The 13,904-nt window shown below is 42.1% G+C and overlaps 1 protein-coding gene across 1 annotated transcript in view; it reads left to right on the top strand.

Moving 5' to 3' along the window:
* Positions 1-13,904, top strand: part of LOC117522427 (coiled-coil domain-containing protein 178) — a 49,087-nt gene that overhangs the window by 17,112 nt on the left and 18,071 nt on the right. The window contains exons 9-16 of the mRNA XM_034183831.1: positions 970-1,123; positions 1,216-1,311; positions 1,543-1,679; positions 1,791-1,974; positions 2,061-2,123; positions 7,257-7,385; positions 7,518-7,631; positions 13,613-13,758. Coding sequence (XP_034039722.1) covers positions 970-1,123; positions 1,216-1,311; positions 1,543-1,679; positions 1,791-1,974; positions 2,061-2,123; positions 7,257-7,385; positions 7,518-7,631; positions 13,613-13,758 — 1,023 coding nt within the window. The remainder of the gene's footprint in view (positions 1-969; positions 1,124-1,215; positions 1,312-1,542; positions 1,680-1,790; positions 1,975-2,060; positions 2,124-7,256; positions 7,386-7,517; positions 7,632-13,612; positions 13,759-13,904) is intronic.

The following is a 13,904-nucleotide window of genomic DNA, read 5'->3' as shown; positions in this document are numbered from 1 at the left end:
TCTTTTAAGTTCAACACTAATTTATGAAATGAGGTTTTTGCTTTTGGCTCAACTATATAGTGTGGAGTATCAGGAAATGCAGCTCTTGGCAAAACTCTGTTGCATTGGTAAATGCCCACCAGGTGGAAATATTGCTCCATTTCAAGAACCTTGGCTATATAGCCTGCTTTGAGACACTGCCCGTGTTGACCAATCTGTTTCTTGTATTAGCAGATATCAAAAAGACATCTCCATGTTTTGTCCACATCATGTACACCTCTCCTAGTAGCAGCTCAGTTCTCCAACCAATGACACATTTGTGCAGTAGAGAACAAGCATGATTTATGTGTACTGTGTTAGAGTATCTTTTGTGAGTGAAGAGTAAGTGACTTTAAATATGGGACTGTGCACGACAGTATTCTGCAATATATAAAATAAATCCAGCTTGTTGTAGTTTTACTAATAAAAATCTTATGTTGGTTAAAGAAATGACACAACAAAGGTAGACCTTATTCAAGGTAATACGTGGGTCATAATTATGTAAATGACTCCCAAATTAATGCCTCATAGGTCAGAATACTCACCGAATGTTTAAGCAGATTGACCATGTTGGTCAAACCCATAAGAACAAGATAACACTACAGCATGTATATCATTATCAACAAAAGACAATTGAAGGTAGGATACATGTTGCGTCTAACAACAAATTCTGTGTTTGATTGCGAAACACTGATGGCGGGGACTGATTTTGGTGGAAATGTCCCGATTCCATGGATCCATTTGGTACGTGTCAACAGTCAGCAGCTGCCAAGGCTGTAGTAGTGTGGGAAATGTTCTCTGCATTCATTATTTTAGGCCCAGTTGAAATGTGTGCAAATGTAACCCTGCTGTTAACTTGAACATGATGTTGACCAGTTCATCATGGTCATAGACTTTTGTTATGGAAATGGATGTTCTAGCACTCACACCTGATTGTGCTTATCTGTTCAGAGAAGAGCTTGAGCAATTGAAAACACTTGGAGAAGAGTTTTCTGTGGAGATAAAAGTTGCTGAACAATCAGATGCACTTACGGCGAACCAGTGTGCCACCATAACACAGTGTATTTCTGAAATGATGGAACTTGAAAAAACTGAAAAAGAAAGGGTAACTGATACTGTGTCCATATTTAAATGAAATATTCCTAAAGCTGCAGTGCAATACAAAGGTAAGTTAATGTATGTCTCCTTTTGTTGCAGGTATTGCAATTAAAAACTAAAATTGAAGATGAAACGCAAACAGTTAAGAAATTAAAAGATAAATTTGATGCACTGCAAAAACATACTGAAAAAATTGTAAGTATGCTTTCACACTGTAAACAGGTTCAAATAATTTGAAAAGAAGTCAGGTCATAATACTTTTGCTACTTCCCTCATTTTTATATTGATAGTTTAGTCAGTAGTGCATGGCTGTTGGCTGCCCAGGAACAGGTTCTTAGTGAGCAATAAAATATATTGTGTTACTGTAAGGGGATTTGGATAAAATGCATCCATCTAATGTCATAATGTATTTAATGTTCTCTACAGACATTTAATGGAGAAATGGAAATCTCTGAGATGAAGGAGCTCCTCAACTGCAAACACAATACCCTTGCAGCTCTTCATCAAGAAAACATGGAGTATGAACTGAAGGAGGAAGACTGCAAGATAAAAATTTCTTCCAGGTACCAAGTCAGAAAAGTGATAAACAACATGTTCTGTTAGACGTCATTTATATCATACACAAGGGCATCTTACACGCTTCCCATTAGCTTACTGGGTGATTTGTATGTCAGTGAGAAAGTGGTGAAACAGATGCACGAGGAAAGAAAGCAGATGCTTCAGAAAATCTGCGACAATGACGAGCAGTGGGAAAGAGCCGTGGAGGAACTGACCCAAGTTCTCGTTCAGCACAGTGCCGTCGAGGCCAAGTTGGAGAAACTGGAGCAACTCACCTTCATGGAAAAACAGAAGGCCAGGGTCAGTGGAAACATATGCACATGTGCTGCGTGCACTGCATTTGTTAAAGACTTAGGCTGATTAAATGCGCTTAATCTGGTCTACAGGTGAAGATTGATAAGCTGCAGAATGAGCTGACAGGTCAGACAACTGCTCTAAAACAGCTGAAGGTAAACACATGAGCATCAATTTGTGATACACATAAAATAGATAACAGTTGAATGCAATCATATTTTGCAGTCTGTTATTTAGTGCATGACATTCTGTCCTTACACAGCTTTGTTGGGCTCAGTGAATTTTTAGTTTTATCTTTCTCCTTAGTTTCCTCCAATGTCTTCTTCAATGTTACTTCACACACAGACAGTTTGAATATATGAATAATCTTGATTGCATAAGCATACTGTATTTACACTGTAGTGTGGAATCATCATCTTGTCTATATTATAATAGCCAAGTGACCTCTGTATTTTTTTTATTTCATTTTTTGTAAACGGACCATGTACAATAAAGAACATAAATGTTTCCATTTGATGCATTGTACCATAGTAGTAGGCCTCCATCAGTCAAGATTGACCATGGATAATTTCATCCTATCCTGTGTCTGGTAGATTGGGGCAGCATCTCATGTGACTATAGAGACCGATCCGAGAGTGACAGTCCCTGTTGCAGTGGTCACATCTGTAGGTGGTCTCTGGTCTGTTGGAGCTGTTCTCCTTCCTGCGCACACGCCTTTCCATCGCATCCGTAACCAGCTTCTGTTCCCCTAACTTAAGTTGTTGGTTCAGGGTACATTTCTACCTCGGGCGGTTTTCTGCAAGGCTCTCCCAGTTGTAGATGTCTATATCAAGAACTTTCATGTCTCTCTTGCATACGTCTTTGTATCGCAGCAGAGGGCGGCCAATGTTTCTCCTGCCCATTGCCAACTCGCCATAGAGGACATCTTTGGGAATACACCCATCCTTCATGCGATGAACATGACCCAGCCAGCACAGTCTGCGTTGTCTAAGGAGAGTATGCATGCTCGGAAGGTCAGCGCGAGACAGCACCTCGGTGTTTGGCATGCTGTCGTCCCATGATATGCCTAGAATGCGGCGAATGCTACGTAGGTGGAATGTATTGAGCTTCCTTTATTGTCTGGCATATGTGGTCCAGGTCTCACTACTATACAAAAGAGTGCTGATAACACAGGCGCTGTAAACTGCCATCTTGGTTCGTACAGTCAGTTTGGGGTTTGTCCACACCCTAGTTGATAGGCGAGCGAATGTTGTGGCTGTCTTTACAATTCTCTTGTCAATTTCAGTGTCAAGGGAGAGGTTGTTGGTGATAGTAGAACCAAGGTAGGTGAATTGGTGGACGACTTCCAGAGCATAGTTGTCAATGTTGATGTTAGGTGGCATCACGGTATTCTGTCCTAGGATATTGGTTTTCTTCAGGCTGATTGTCAAGCCAAAGTTTTTGCAAGCCTGGGAGAACCTGCTCATTAGTGACTGCAATTCTTGTTGAGAGTGGGCAACAACTGCTGCATCATCGGCAAACAACATGTCTCTGATGAGAACGTTGCGAACTTTAGTTCGAGCTCTGAGGTGGGAAAGGTTGAAAAGCCCACCATCTGATCTGGTGCATAGGTGGATTCTCTCAGTTGCTGTTCCGAAGGCATGCTTCAGCAGGACAGTGAAGAAGATACCAAAAAGTGTGGGGGCCAGGACGCAGTCCTGCTTAACACCACTATGTATGTCGAAGGGCACAGAAGATTGACCATTGAACAGTACTGTCCCTTTCATGTTAGAGTGGAAGGATTCGATCAGGCTCTGCAGCTTCGGAGGGCAGCCAATCTTTGATAGAATCTTGAAGAGGCCGTCTCTACTGACCAGATCAAAAGCCTTGGTGAGGTCAATGAAGACAATGTACAGTGGCATTTGTTGTTCTCTGCACTTCTCTTGGAGCCGGCGAAGAGAGAAGATCATGTCCACCGTGGATTTTTTAGAACGGAATCCGCACTGTGACTCTGGGTAAACACGTTCCGTCAGCTTCTGTAGACGGAGAAGGATGACCCGTGCAAATACCTTGCTGATGATGCTGAGGAGTGAAATTCCCCTGTAATTGTTGCAATCACTCCTATCCCCTTTGTTCTTGTAGAGAGTGATGATCTTAGCATCTCTCATGTCTTGTGGGACAGCTCCTTCCCACCACCACTGGCACAGAACTTCATGGATAGGATGAAGAAGAGATGTTTTGCAGTGCTTGACAATATCCGGTGGAATCCCATCACTGCCTGGGGCTTTACCTGTGGCCAAGCTGTCAATGGCCTTGCTGAGCTCGTCCAAAGTTGGATCCACATCCAGTTCTGCCATCATTGGCAGGCATTCAACTGCATCAAGTGCTGGTGGTGTCACAATGTTCTCCTTGGAATAGAGTTTGGAGTAATGTTCTACCTATCTCTCCGTCTGTTGGCTCTTGTCAGTGATTACTTCCCCAGTGAATGACCTAATTGGGGCTGCTTTACTCTGAACAGGGCCCAGAGCCTTTTTAATACCATCACGCATCCCTCTGATGTTCCCTGTATCAGCAGCCGTCTGATTGCTCAGGCTCAACTCTGTCCAGTACTCATTAGCACAGCGTCTGACAGTTTGCTGAACCCTGCTATGCGCAGTCTTGAGAATCTGCAGGTTCCTTGCAGTTGGAGACCTTTTGTATTTGGCATAGGCAGCACGCTTAATATCAATGACAGGTGTCAGCTCGCTAGACTTGGCTTCGAACCAATCGTGTGTTTTTCGGGTCTTTTTTCCAAAGGTTATTAGAGCTGTTTTATGCATTGCATCACGAAGGGCTTCCCATTTAGCTGTTGCGCAGTCCTCAGGTTTAGTGGCAGGAAGTTCCTGCTCAAAAGCTCTGGCGAACTGTTCTACAAGGTCTGGCTGAGACATCTTTCTGACATCAATGCGGGAGTACCCCGGCATCTTGGTGTGATGGAACTTTTTTGGCTGTAGCCTGATTTTTCAGCAAACCAGTGAATGGTCTGTGTCACAGTCTGCACTGTGGTAGGAGCGTGTATGGAGAACACTCTTGATGTCAGTGCGTCTGACCAGTATGAGATCCAGCTGATGCCAGTGCTTTGATTGCGGATGCATCCAGGAGACCTTGTGTTGGGGCTTGGTCTTAAAGTATGAGTTAGCAATGCACAGACTGTGGTAGGCACACAACTCAAGCAGACGTTGCCCATTTTCGTTCAACTTGCCAATGCTAAACCGGCCAAGGCAAGCAGGCCATGAGTCATGGTCTGCGCCTACCCTAGCATTGAAGTCACCCAAGAGGATGAGTTGCTCATTGCCCGGGATGCGACAGACGACGGATGAGAGGTCCTCATAGAATGCGTCCTTGGTGTCTGAGGTGGAGGAGAGTGTTGGTGCATACACACTGACGAGGGTGATGGGGCCATTGGTGGTGTTAAGATGAAGGGTCAGGAGACGCTCTGTACCATTGTTATCCACCTCTGTCATGCTCAGCAGGTTGTTTGTCACTGCAAAGCCTACTCCATGTTCTCTGGGTTCGTCTGAAGGCTTCCCCTTCCAGTAGACGGTGAAGTCTCTTTTGCGCAATGTACCGGAATTGGCAAGCCGCGTTTCCTGGAGAGTGGCTATATCCACGTTCAGTCTCTTCAGTTCATCATTAATGACAGCTGTTTTTCTGCTGTTACTGATATCTTGTATGTTATCAGAAAGACCGGTTAGCATTGTCCGGACGTTCCAGCTGCCCAGTTTAAGAGCTGGTCTCTTTCGTTGTGTTTTCTTATTGCTTGGTGCGATGGTTACGATTTGCCTTTTGGATGACTCCTGATCTCCATGCACCCAATGGAGAAAGCAAACCGTGGCGGGACAGATTTTCTGTCGGGGTTTACTCCCCTAGCCTTTGTCCCTCCCGAGACTTCCGCAAGGCAGCAGAGTCATTTAACCCATGACTGGGGTTATTTATCCCAGAACTGGGCAACAGTTAGCACAACCCCAGGGCATATCCACATACACCGGTGGGCCTGCAGGTAGTGCCTCATTGGGTAGCTGTTGACCCACCCACGCCAGAGCCTCGTTAGTCTATGTCCAGGGTGCACCACGTGGAGGAGAGGATGGCAGTAAGGCCAGGACTGGGAAGGCTACCGACGTTCACCTTGTCAGCCCACACAGAATGTGAACCTATCCCAGGCAGGCCTGTAAGTGCTTGCACCTACTGACCCACTGACACTGGCCAATTTACACCCACGCATTGTACCAGAGTTAGCTTAAAGCTAATTTACATGTGCAGTCTCTTGGCAGGTCACAATTAAAACATAAATAATAAAACATCACAAGTAAATATGTCTGCGTGTGTGTCTGGCTTTGATCACGCAAAAACTGGGGAGAGCCGACATTTGTCTTTTGGTGTGCTTATGTATTTTGGGTCAAGGATGATTGGTATGAAAACGTAAAGTTGATAGGACAAATATTTTTGGAGAGATTAGCAATTTTATCTAACCAATAAACAATGGACGTTATGCAAAAAGTTCAAATTTTATGTAAAGAGAGAAGGTAAAATGTTAGTATTTAGTCTACAAAGAACGTATTTACCTTTAGATTTATACACATGTATGCAAGTACATAATAAGCATAAGAATATACTATTAAGTTCAGTGCTGAGCAAGTGGCTCTGTGAGATAGGAGGTGTACAACTAGTATATAGACTGGGGTTCAGTTCCAGGCATGTGTTTCAGGCTACCTGTCTGTGTCCTTGGACAAGACACATCATCTGCAACATGTAAGCCCACCCAGCTATAAATGAGTAGCAGCCTTGGCTGGGGAAGTAACCTGCGATGGACTGGCATGTCATCCAGGGGGAGTCGTAGACTATCACCAGCTTCATGCAACGGTATCCAATGGATAAGTACAGATCCTGTGGGCCTCAGGGCCTGTTTAGGACTTACTTTTTTCAACAGTGTTTTTGGACATTGTTTCAAGAGTTACTTTAAATACACTCAGTAAAAAGTAAATCCTGCTCCCTTGTTTTTACTCGGGGTCACCAAGTTGGATCTGCATATTCATTTGGCAAAAATTTAACACCATGTTTCAATGGTGGGGTTTGAATCAGCAACCTCCCACCCTGAAACCAAACGCACTAACCACTTGTACACCACAGTCGGTAACATTGAATTAAAAATTGCAACAGTAACAATATATGCAATGTTGCGGTATCCAATTGCAGTATTTCGTACCGGTTCCTTCTCTACCTGCCACCACTTGCAAATATTTTTCCTTGTTGCTAAATTTTTTTTTTATCAGGATCAGTGTGACACTGTCACTCAAGAAATGCATCAACACCAAAGGAACTCTGCGCTAATGAACCAAAAGCTTCAGAAGGAATTTGAAGATGCATCCCTAACTACAAAGGCATTGGAGACAAAAGTTGAGGTACTAAGAATACCTTACAGTGCTAGATTTCAGGTAAAGGTGAATGTAGATTGTGTTACATTCAGGTAAAAGTAAATGTAGATCATGTTGTGAATGATTTAAACTCGTATGACGGTTTTTGTTTGTCCTTAGAAAATCAAGATATTGGCAGAAAAACTGGACGCTATACAGTGGGAGCACAAGAATTCATTAGCCAGCCTTCAGAAGCAAAGAAATCTCAAATTTAACCACCTTAAAACCGTCAAGGTAAGAAACATTACAAATATTCCTGTCAAGTTAAAGGGCATATCACACTCCAATCAACTATGTCTTTTAAAAAATATATATCAGATTATGAATCATTGGTTCTAACTCTTTAACTTGTGCAAGTCCTGATGTAGCTGATAAAAATAAAATTTGCCATACAGGTCTGAAAAATGCACACAGATTCAGAGCTATTTATAGCCATAAAAGTGACGTAACCTCAGGTGCTAACTGTTGCATGCCTGAAGGTCACTCCACCTGTGTCCACTTCCTGACGTATACCAGTACACACAGTCAACCTGGGTTTTTTGTCTTTATATGTAATATGGCTTTATTTGGCTTTCAAATCAAATTCTGGTATTTTGCAATCAACATATGTCCGTCTCCACCTCCTTGTAACCCATGGTGTATTCAGAAAAAACAAAACAACATCACATATGTCTCAATAAGCCCAAATAATAATGATTACATACTGTGAAAGTGGTGTCTCTGATTTCACTCCTGCTGTGTTCACACACTCAGAGCCGTGTAGAATTATTGCTAACTATTGCCTGCCTGAAGGTCACTCCACCTGTGTCCCTGTCATGACTTATACCACTACACACAGTCAATCTGTTTTTTTTGTTGTTGTTCTTTATATGTAATATGGCTTTATTTGGCTTTCAAATCAATTTCTGGTATTTTGCGATCAACATATGTCCACCTCCACCTCCTTGTAACCCACGGTGTATTCAGAAAAAACAAAACATCACATACGTCTCAATAAGCCTGAATAAAAATGATTACATATTGTGAAAGTGGTGTCTCTGATTTCACTCCTGCTGTGTTCACACACAGAGCCATGTAGAATTATTGTTCCACTGTGTGGTGCTGTCTTTTGTCCACAGAAAAACTGTTCCTCCACCACAAGCCGGATTCAGGTAGCTTAGCTTAGCTATCGGTTCAGCTCAGCCTGGCTAATAACACAAATGCTGAAGCTGGTTCACGCCCAGCTCTCCTGTTAACAGCTTCCACTTGTCACAGAAGCTTCCTCAGCCCCTTAGCTTAGCTTAGCTTAGTGCGATGTAATGCAGCGACACAATCCACAAACGCAGCCTTTCCAAGTTTTTGGGAGAGAAAATACACTTTGTAAAAACTTTCTCCTGGCCACACAAAAGGAAAGGATAAAATCCATGGTTAGATCCATGTTTTGAAGACCATTCTCATGGTCTGCTGGGCTCCACTTCTGCCGAGACACACTATAAAAAAAAACTCTCACTGTACTCCTCAAAGTATTATCTTTGGTAAATGTCTCCACCTTATAACCAACACTAGTAATTTTAGTGCATCCTTGTAAAACACACATTTTAACCATTTTCACTTATTCACTGTCAAAGTCCACAAAAAAGACTAAAAAAGTTGCTATAACTTGTGTGTTGGCTTTTACAGATAAATGTGTATTTGTAAATGTGTTGGGTTTTTTTTGCATTTGTAAAAAAAAAAGAAAAAAAAAAGGCATTTGCAAAACTGAAAATTCTGTTTGTGAAGTGTGATTCAGAATTTGTGGATCACCAGTCTCACATACATTCATTGCTTTGCTCACTTACGCAATATTGAGACATTCCGAGCACAAAACTGCATTTCAGATTCACACTTCCATCCAGTAGATGGCAGTGTTCTGTGCATTTTGACGGGGGGGGGGGGGGGGGGGGGGCGGTTGACAGAGGAGAGACTCATTTCCCATAATGCTTTTTGGAGCATGTGTCAGTTAACGCTCAAACCTTCAGAATTAGCTAATTACTTTAAAAGATATGAGCAGTATTTTCACTTTGTCAAAATGACAGAGTTGCTGTTCATGTCGATAAACTGTCTGGAATTAGTTTTGTTTATAAATGAAACCATGAGTGAAAGTGCCTTGCTTTTGATGTCTCCTCCCACTGTGTGTGTTGTTGTATGTGAAAGTAAGTGACACTACCTAACAGCAGCGGGCAGGATGCATGAAGACAAAAGCTCTGGCTCGTTTTTTTTTTTTTTTTGTTTTGGGTTTGTGATCGCCTTTGATTTTACTCAGAAGCTCCTGCTGTGCTTAAACTCGAAACTGGCTTATCAGGAGCCGACAGTGTACCGAGTCGATACTAAAAGTTAGTAGTTAACTGTAACTTCTGCTAAATTTTTTAGCGGTTTATCGATTTAGCGTTATAAAAGTTAACTTTTCGACAGACTAAGGAACATGACATGAGATATAGTCACATAGTTATTCACGTCGGTACCAATGATGTCAGGATGAACCACTCAGAGGTCACAAAAAATGGACATAGAGAGGACTTGTGACCTTCCCAGAAAGATGTGTCTGCATTGATTAATATTCTCTGGTCTTCTCCCCTCCCGGGGTACTAATGAGGTGTTTAGCAGGCTGACATCGTTAAATACGTGGCTGGCGCAATTTTGTAGACAGCAAAACTTTAGCTTTATTGATAACTGGCCTTCCTTCTCAGGCCACTGTGGCTTGCTGATGCCGGAGGGCTCCACCATACTGGGGAAGGCGCCGCCATCTTGTCTGCAAACATAGATAGAGCTCTACAGGGAGGGTAACATTAGGAATTTACAACAGGCCACGGAGCAGGTGATTAGAGACCCTGCAAGGCTTATGACAAATGTGGGTGTGGAATCCATTAGCTTAGCGGGGAAATTAGTGCAGAAAATCCACTATGATGCAGTTTATCTGCTAGGGAGGGAAATTCAACAAGTTGAGACTGTGGTCTGCTTCCGTAGACGTGTCCATAAAAATCATAGAGGGATATGCTTTGCAAACTTAATACCCATTACTACATAGGATGATGTTGAAATTGAGGATGGCCCAACGGTTGTTCCAGCAATATCAAAGATTTCGTGGCGTAGTTCAAAATTAGAAGTATTCCACCGAGGGATATGCTTTGCAAACTTAATACCCATTACTACATAGGATGATGTTGAAATTGAGGATGGCCCAACGGTTGTTCCAGCAATATCAAAGATTTCGTGGCGTAGTTCAAAATTAGAAGTATTCCACCTTGCATGGCGTGGTGCTATCTTAGACTATAAGCATGCATTACTGGCTACAAAGCGGACCTATTACTCTGATTTGATCAACAAAAACAAGCATAACTCAGAGTTCTTGTTCGACATTGTGGCAACACTTACTCATGGACAACCACCTGTAGTTCACTCTTACAGCACAAAATTTCCTGGATTACTTTGAGAAGAAAATAGAAGACATTAGGTTAAACATATCCCAGCATGCCTTAACCCAGGCACTACACCCTACTATCTAGGTGGGCGCCATTACTGAGGTATTACCTAGATTTACAAAATTTGAGAGTATCTCTCTAGGCATGCTGACGAAACTCGTAACATCAACAAAAAAGCACAACCTGTTTATTTGATCCTATACCAACAAAACTGTTTAAGGACCTGTGGCCACTCTTGGGCCGACTGTGCTGGAAATTATTAAGTTTTCTTTAACTTCTGGATCTGTTCCTAAATGTTTCAAATCTGCAGTGATTAAACCATTCCTTAAGTAACCTAATCTTGAGCTAGTGTATTGAAAAACTATTGGCCGATATCAAATCTATCATTTTCCTCTAAAATTCTTGAAAATTATCTTAAGGAGAATAATCTCTTTGAGCCACCACAGTCTGCTTTTAGAAAATATCATTCCACAGAGATGGCTTTGCTAAAGTGGTGAATGATCTTCTGCTTGCAATGGATTTGGACACCACTATGGTTCTTGTGCTGTTAGATCTCAGTGCTGCATTTGGTACCATGGATCATTATATTCTATTTAATAGGCTGGAAAATAATTTTGGGATTACTGGGAGTGCTCTTGCATGGTTGACGTCATACTTGACCAGTCGTTCTCACTGTGTTTTGTACAGTAACACTACCTCTAACCTTAGTGACATGAAATTTGGAGTTCCACAGGGGTGTGTCTTAGGCTCCCTGCTTTTCTCCCTTTATATAGCCCCCCCCCCCCCTTGGGCACATATTGTGGCGCTTTGGAATTACATTGCACTGATGTGATGATACTCAGTTATACATGCCGATAACTGCTGGTAATCTCATCCACATAAAATCCTTGCATCAGTCCTTGATCCTTCATTGCCTTGCATCAGTGAGAAGCTGGCTGTCTAGAAACGTCCTGCTTTTAAACTCTGATAAGACTGAAATGATGGTTCTTGGTCCAGTGAGACATCGGCATCAATTTGACCAGTTAACGCTTAGCCTAGGGTTGTGTGTCATACATCACACTGACAAAGTGAGGAACCTTGGGGTAATTTTTGATCCTTCATTGTCCTTTGACCTCCACATTACAAATATTACGAGACTGCTTTCTTCAACCTGCAAAATATAGCGCAGATTCATCCCATCCTGTCTATGGCTGATGCTGAGACCCTGATCCATGCGTTTATCTCTTCTAGATTGACTACTGCAATGTTCTGTTTTCTGGTTTAATGCAGTCCGGCATTAGAGCTCTCCAATTGGTTCAAAATACTGCAGCCAGACCTCTGACATGAAGCAGAAACTTCGACCACATTACACCCTTTTGGCATCCCTTCACTGGCTTCCTGTCCCAGTGAAATCAGATTTTAGGGTTCTGCTACTAGCCTATAAAATTGGTCACGGACTGGCACCTCCCTACCTACCTGACCTAATTAAACCTTACGTACCAGCCCAGGCTTTGCGTTCACAGGGTGTAGGACTACTTTGTGTCCCTAGGTTGAATAAGAAGTCTGCGGGTCATAGAGCTTTCTCTTATTGTGCCCCTGTTCTGTGGAATGATCTCCCTGCATCAGTAAAACTGATTCTGTGGAGACTTTCAAGTCCAGACTTAAGGCGCACTTATTTTCCCTTTCGTATGGCTACCTTACTGGCATAGTATAGTTCTACGCTTTTTACTCTTTTAATTCATTTTATTAGGAAACAGAGTGTGCCGCGGCCTCAACTTTACCTAAATTCTGAGTCTTTTAGTGAAGCTTAGGGCTAGTGGCTGGCATTCACCTTAGTATTTCCTGTTTGTTTTTTTTTTGTTTTTTGTTTTTTTTGTTTAATGTTGACAAATTATACCATATTTCTTATCTTTCTGATGCCTCATTCTGTTTTTTCTCTCTGTTTAAGGTGCAGCTCCATCCAGAGATGGGTGTGGTAATTGTGCTGGAGACCCTCCTGTCCTGTGCACCAACAGCATTTCCTGTATATTCATTTTGTGAATTGTTCTGTAATTTATGTCTGTAGCATGGCCCAAGCAGAGGGTCACCCCTTTGAGTCTGGTCTGCTTGAGGTTTCTTCCTCAGAGGGAGTTTTTCCTTACCACTACTGCTCTGGGGGTTAGTAATGTTAGACCTTACTTGTGTGAAGCGCCTTGAGGCAACTCTGTTATGATTTGGCGCTATATAAATGAAAATAAATTGAAATTGAAATTGAAAACTTTTCAGTTAGAGGACTAGCAGTTATCGAAGCTAACTTTTTGGTTAGCTGTGCCCACCACTGTGACACTTCTATTTCCTCACCAGAAAACCTCTCACTTCAGAGTTCACTATCTAAAGAGCAGTGTGCCAGGTTCATGCAGACCCATCTCTGAAAGGGAATGATATATGACGATCTGACATCTGAAGCTTTAATTAATCTGTACTCAAAACATACCCATGATTAGTTCAAAGACAAATTTCAATCCTTTTGTGCCTTACGCCTTTCCCTGTTCACTGTCTTATATGCTCAATACTGTATATAGCAAAGTGGAGTTTGAAATGACCCAAATATACTTGCACTGTGGTCTTTAGACAGTGCGCGGTAGATTGACAAAATAAGGTTGGAGGTCTTTAACTTCAATGGCCACAAAGCAAGTCATATCTAATTATTACATCATTAGTTCGTTTAACAAAATACTTTCTTTCATAGCCACTTTGGACAAACAAGGGTTTGCAGTTTTTGCATCATTTTTCTAATTTAATATTGTTGTTTCTTTACAGGATGAACATGCTGCCATTATACAGAGACATGACAACACTCTGAAGAGGATCAGTGACCTTACAAAAAACTGCACCGAATTCAGGACAGCTTCTGATGAAATGGAAGAAACAACTACGACCCTCCCCAAAGTCATAATGGAACTTCAGTAAGATTCATTATCCATAGCCAGTCATCTTCAACCGCTTATCCGGGTTTGGATTGCGGGTTATAATAGTATTACATATCTTAATTTTATATTGCTATAGATAGATAGACATGCACACAATACTAGGGCGTTCTCTGGTGGTTAGT

This window comes from Thalassophryne amazonica, chromosome 12 (assembly GCF_902500255.1).
Source record: "Thalassophryne amazonica chromosome 12, fThaAma1.1, whole genome shotgun sequence".
Lineage (NCBI taxonomy): Eukaryota > Metazoa > Chordata > Actinopteri > Batrachoidiformes > Batrachoididae > Thalassophryne > Thalassophryne amazonica.
This window is presented reverse-complemented; position numbering and strand designations above follow the sequence as displayed.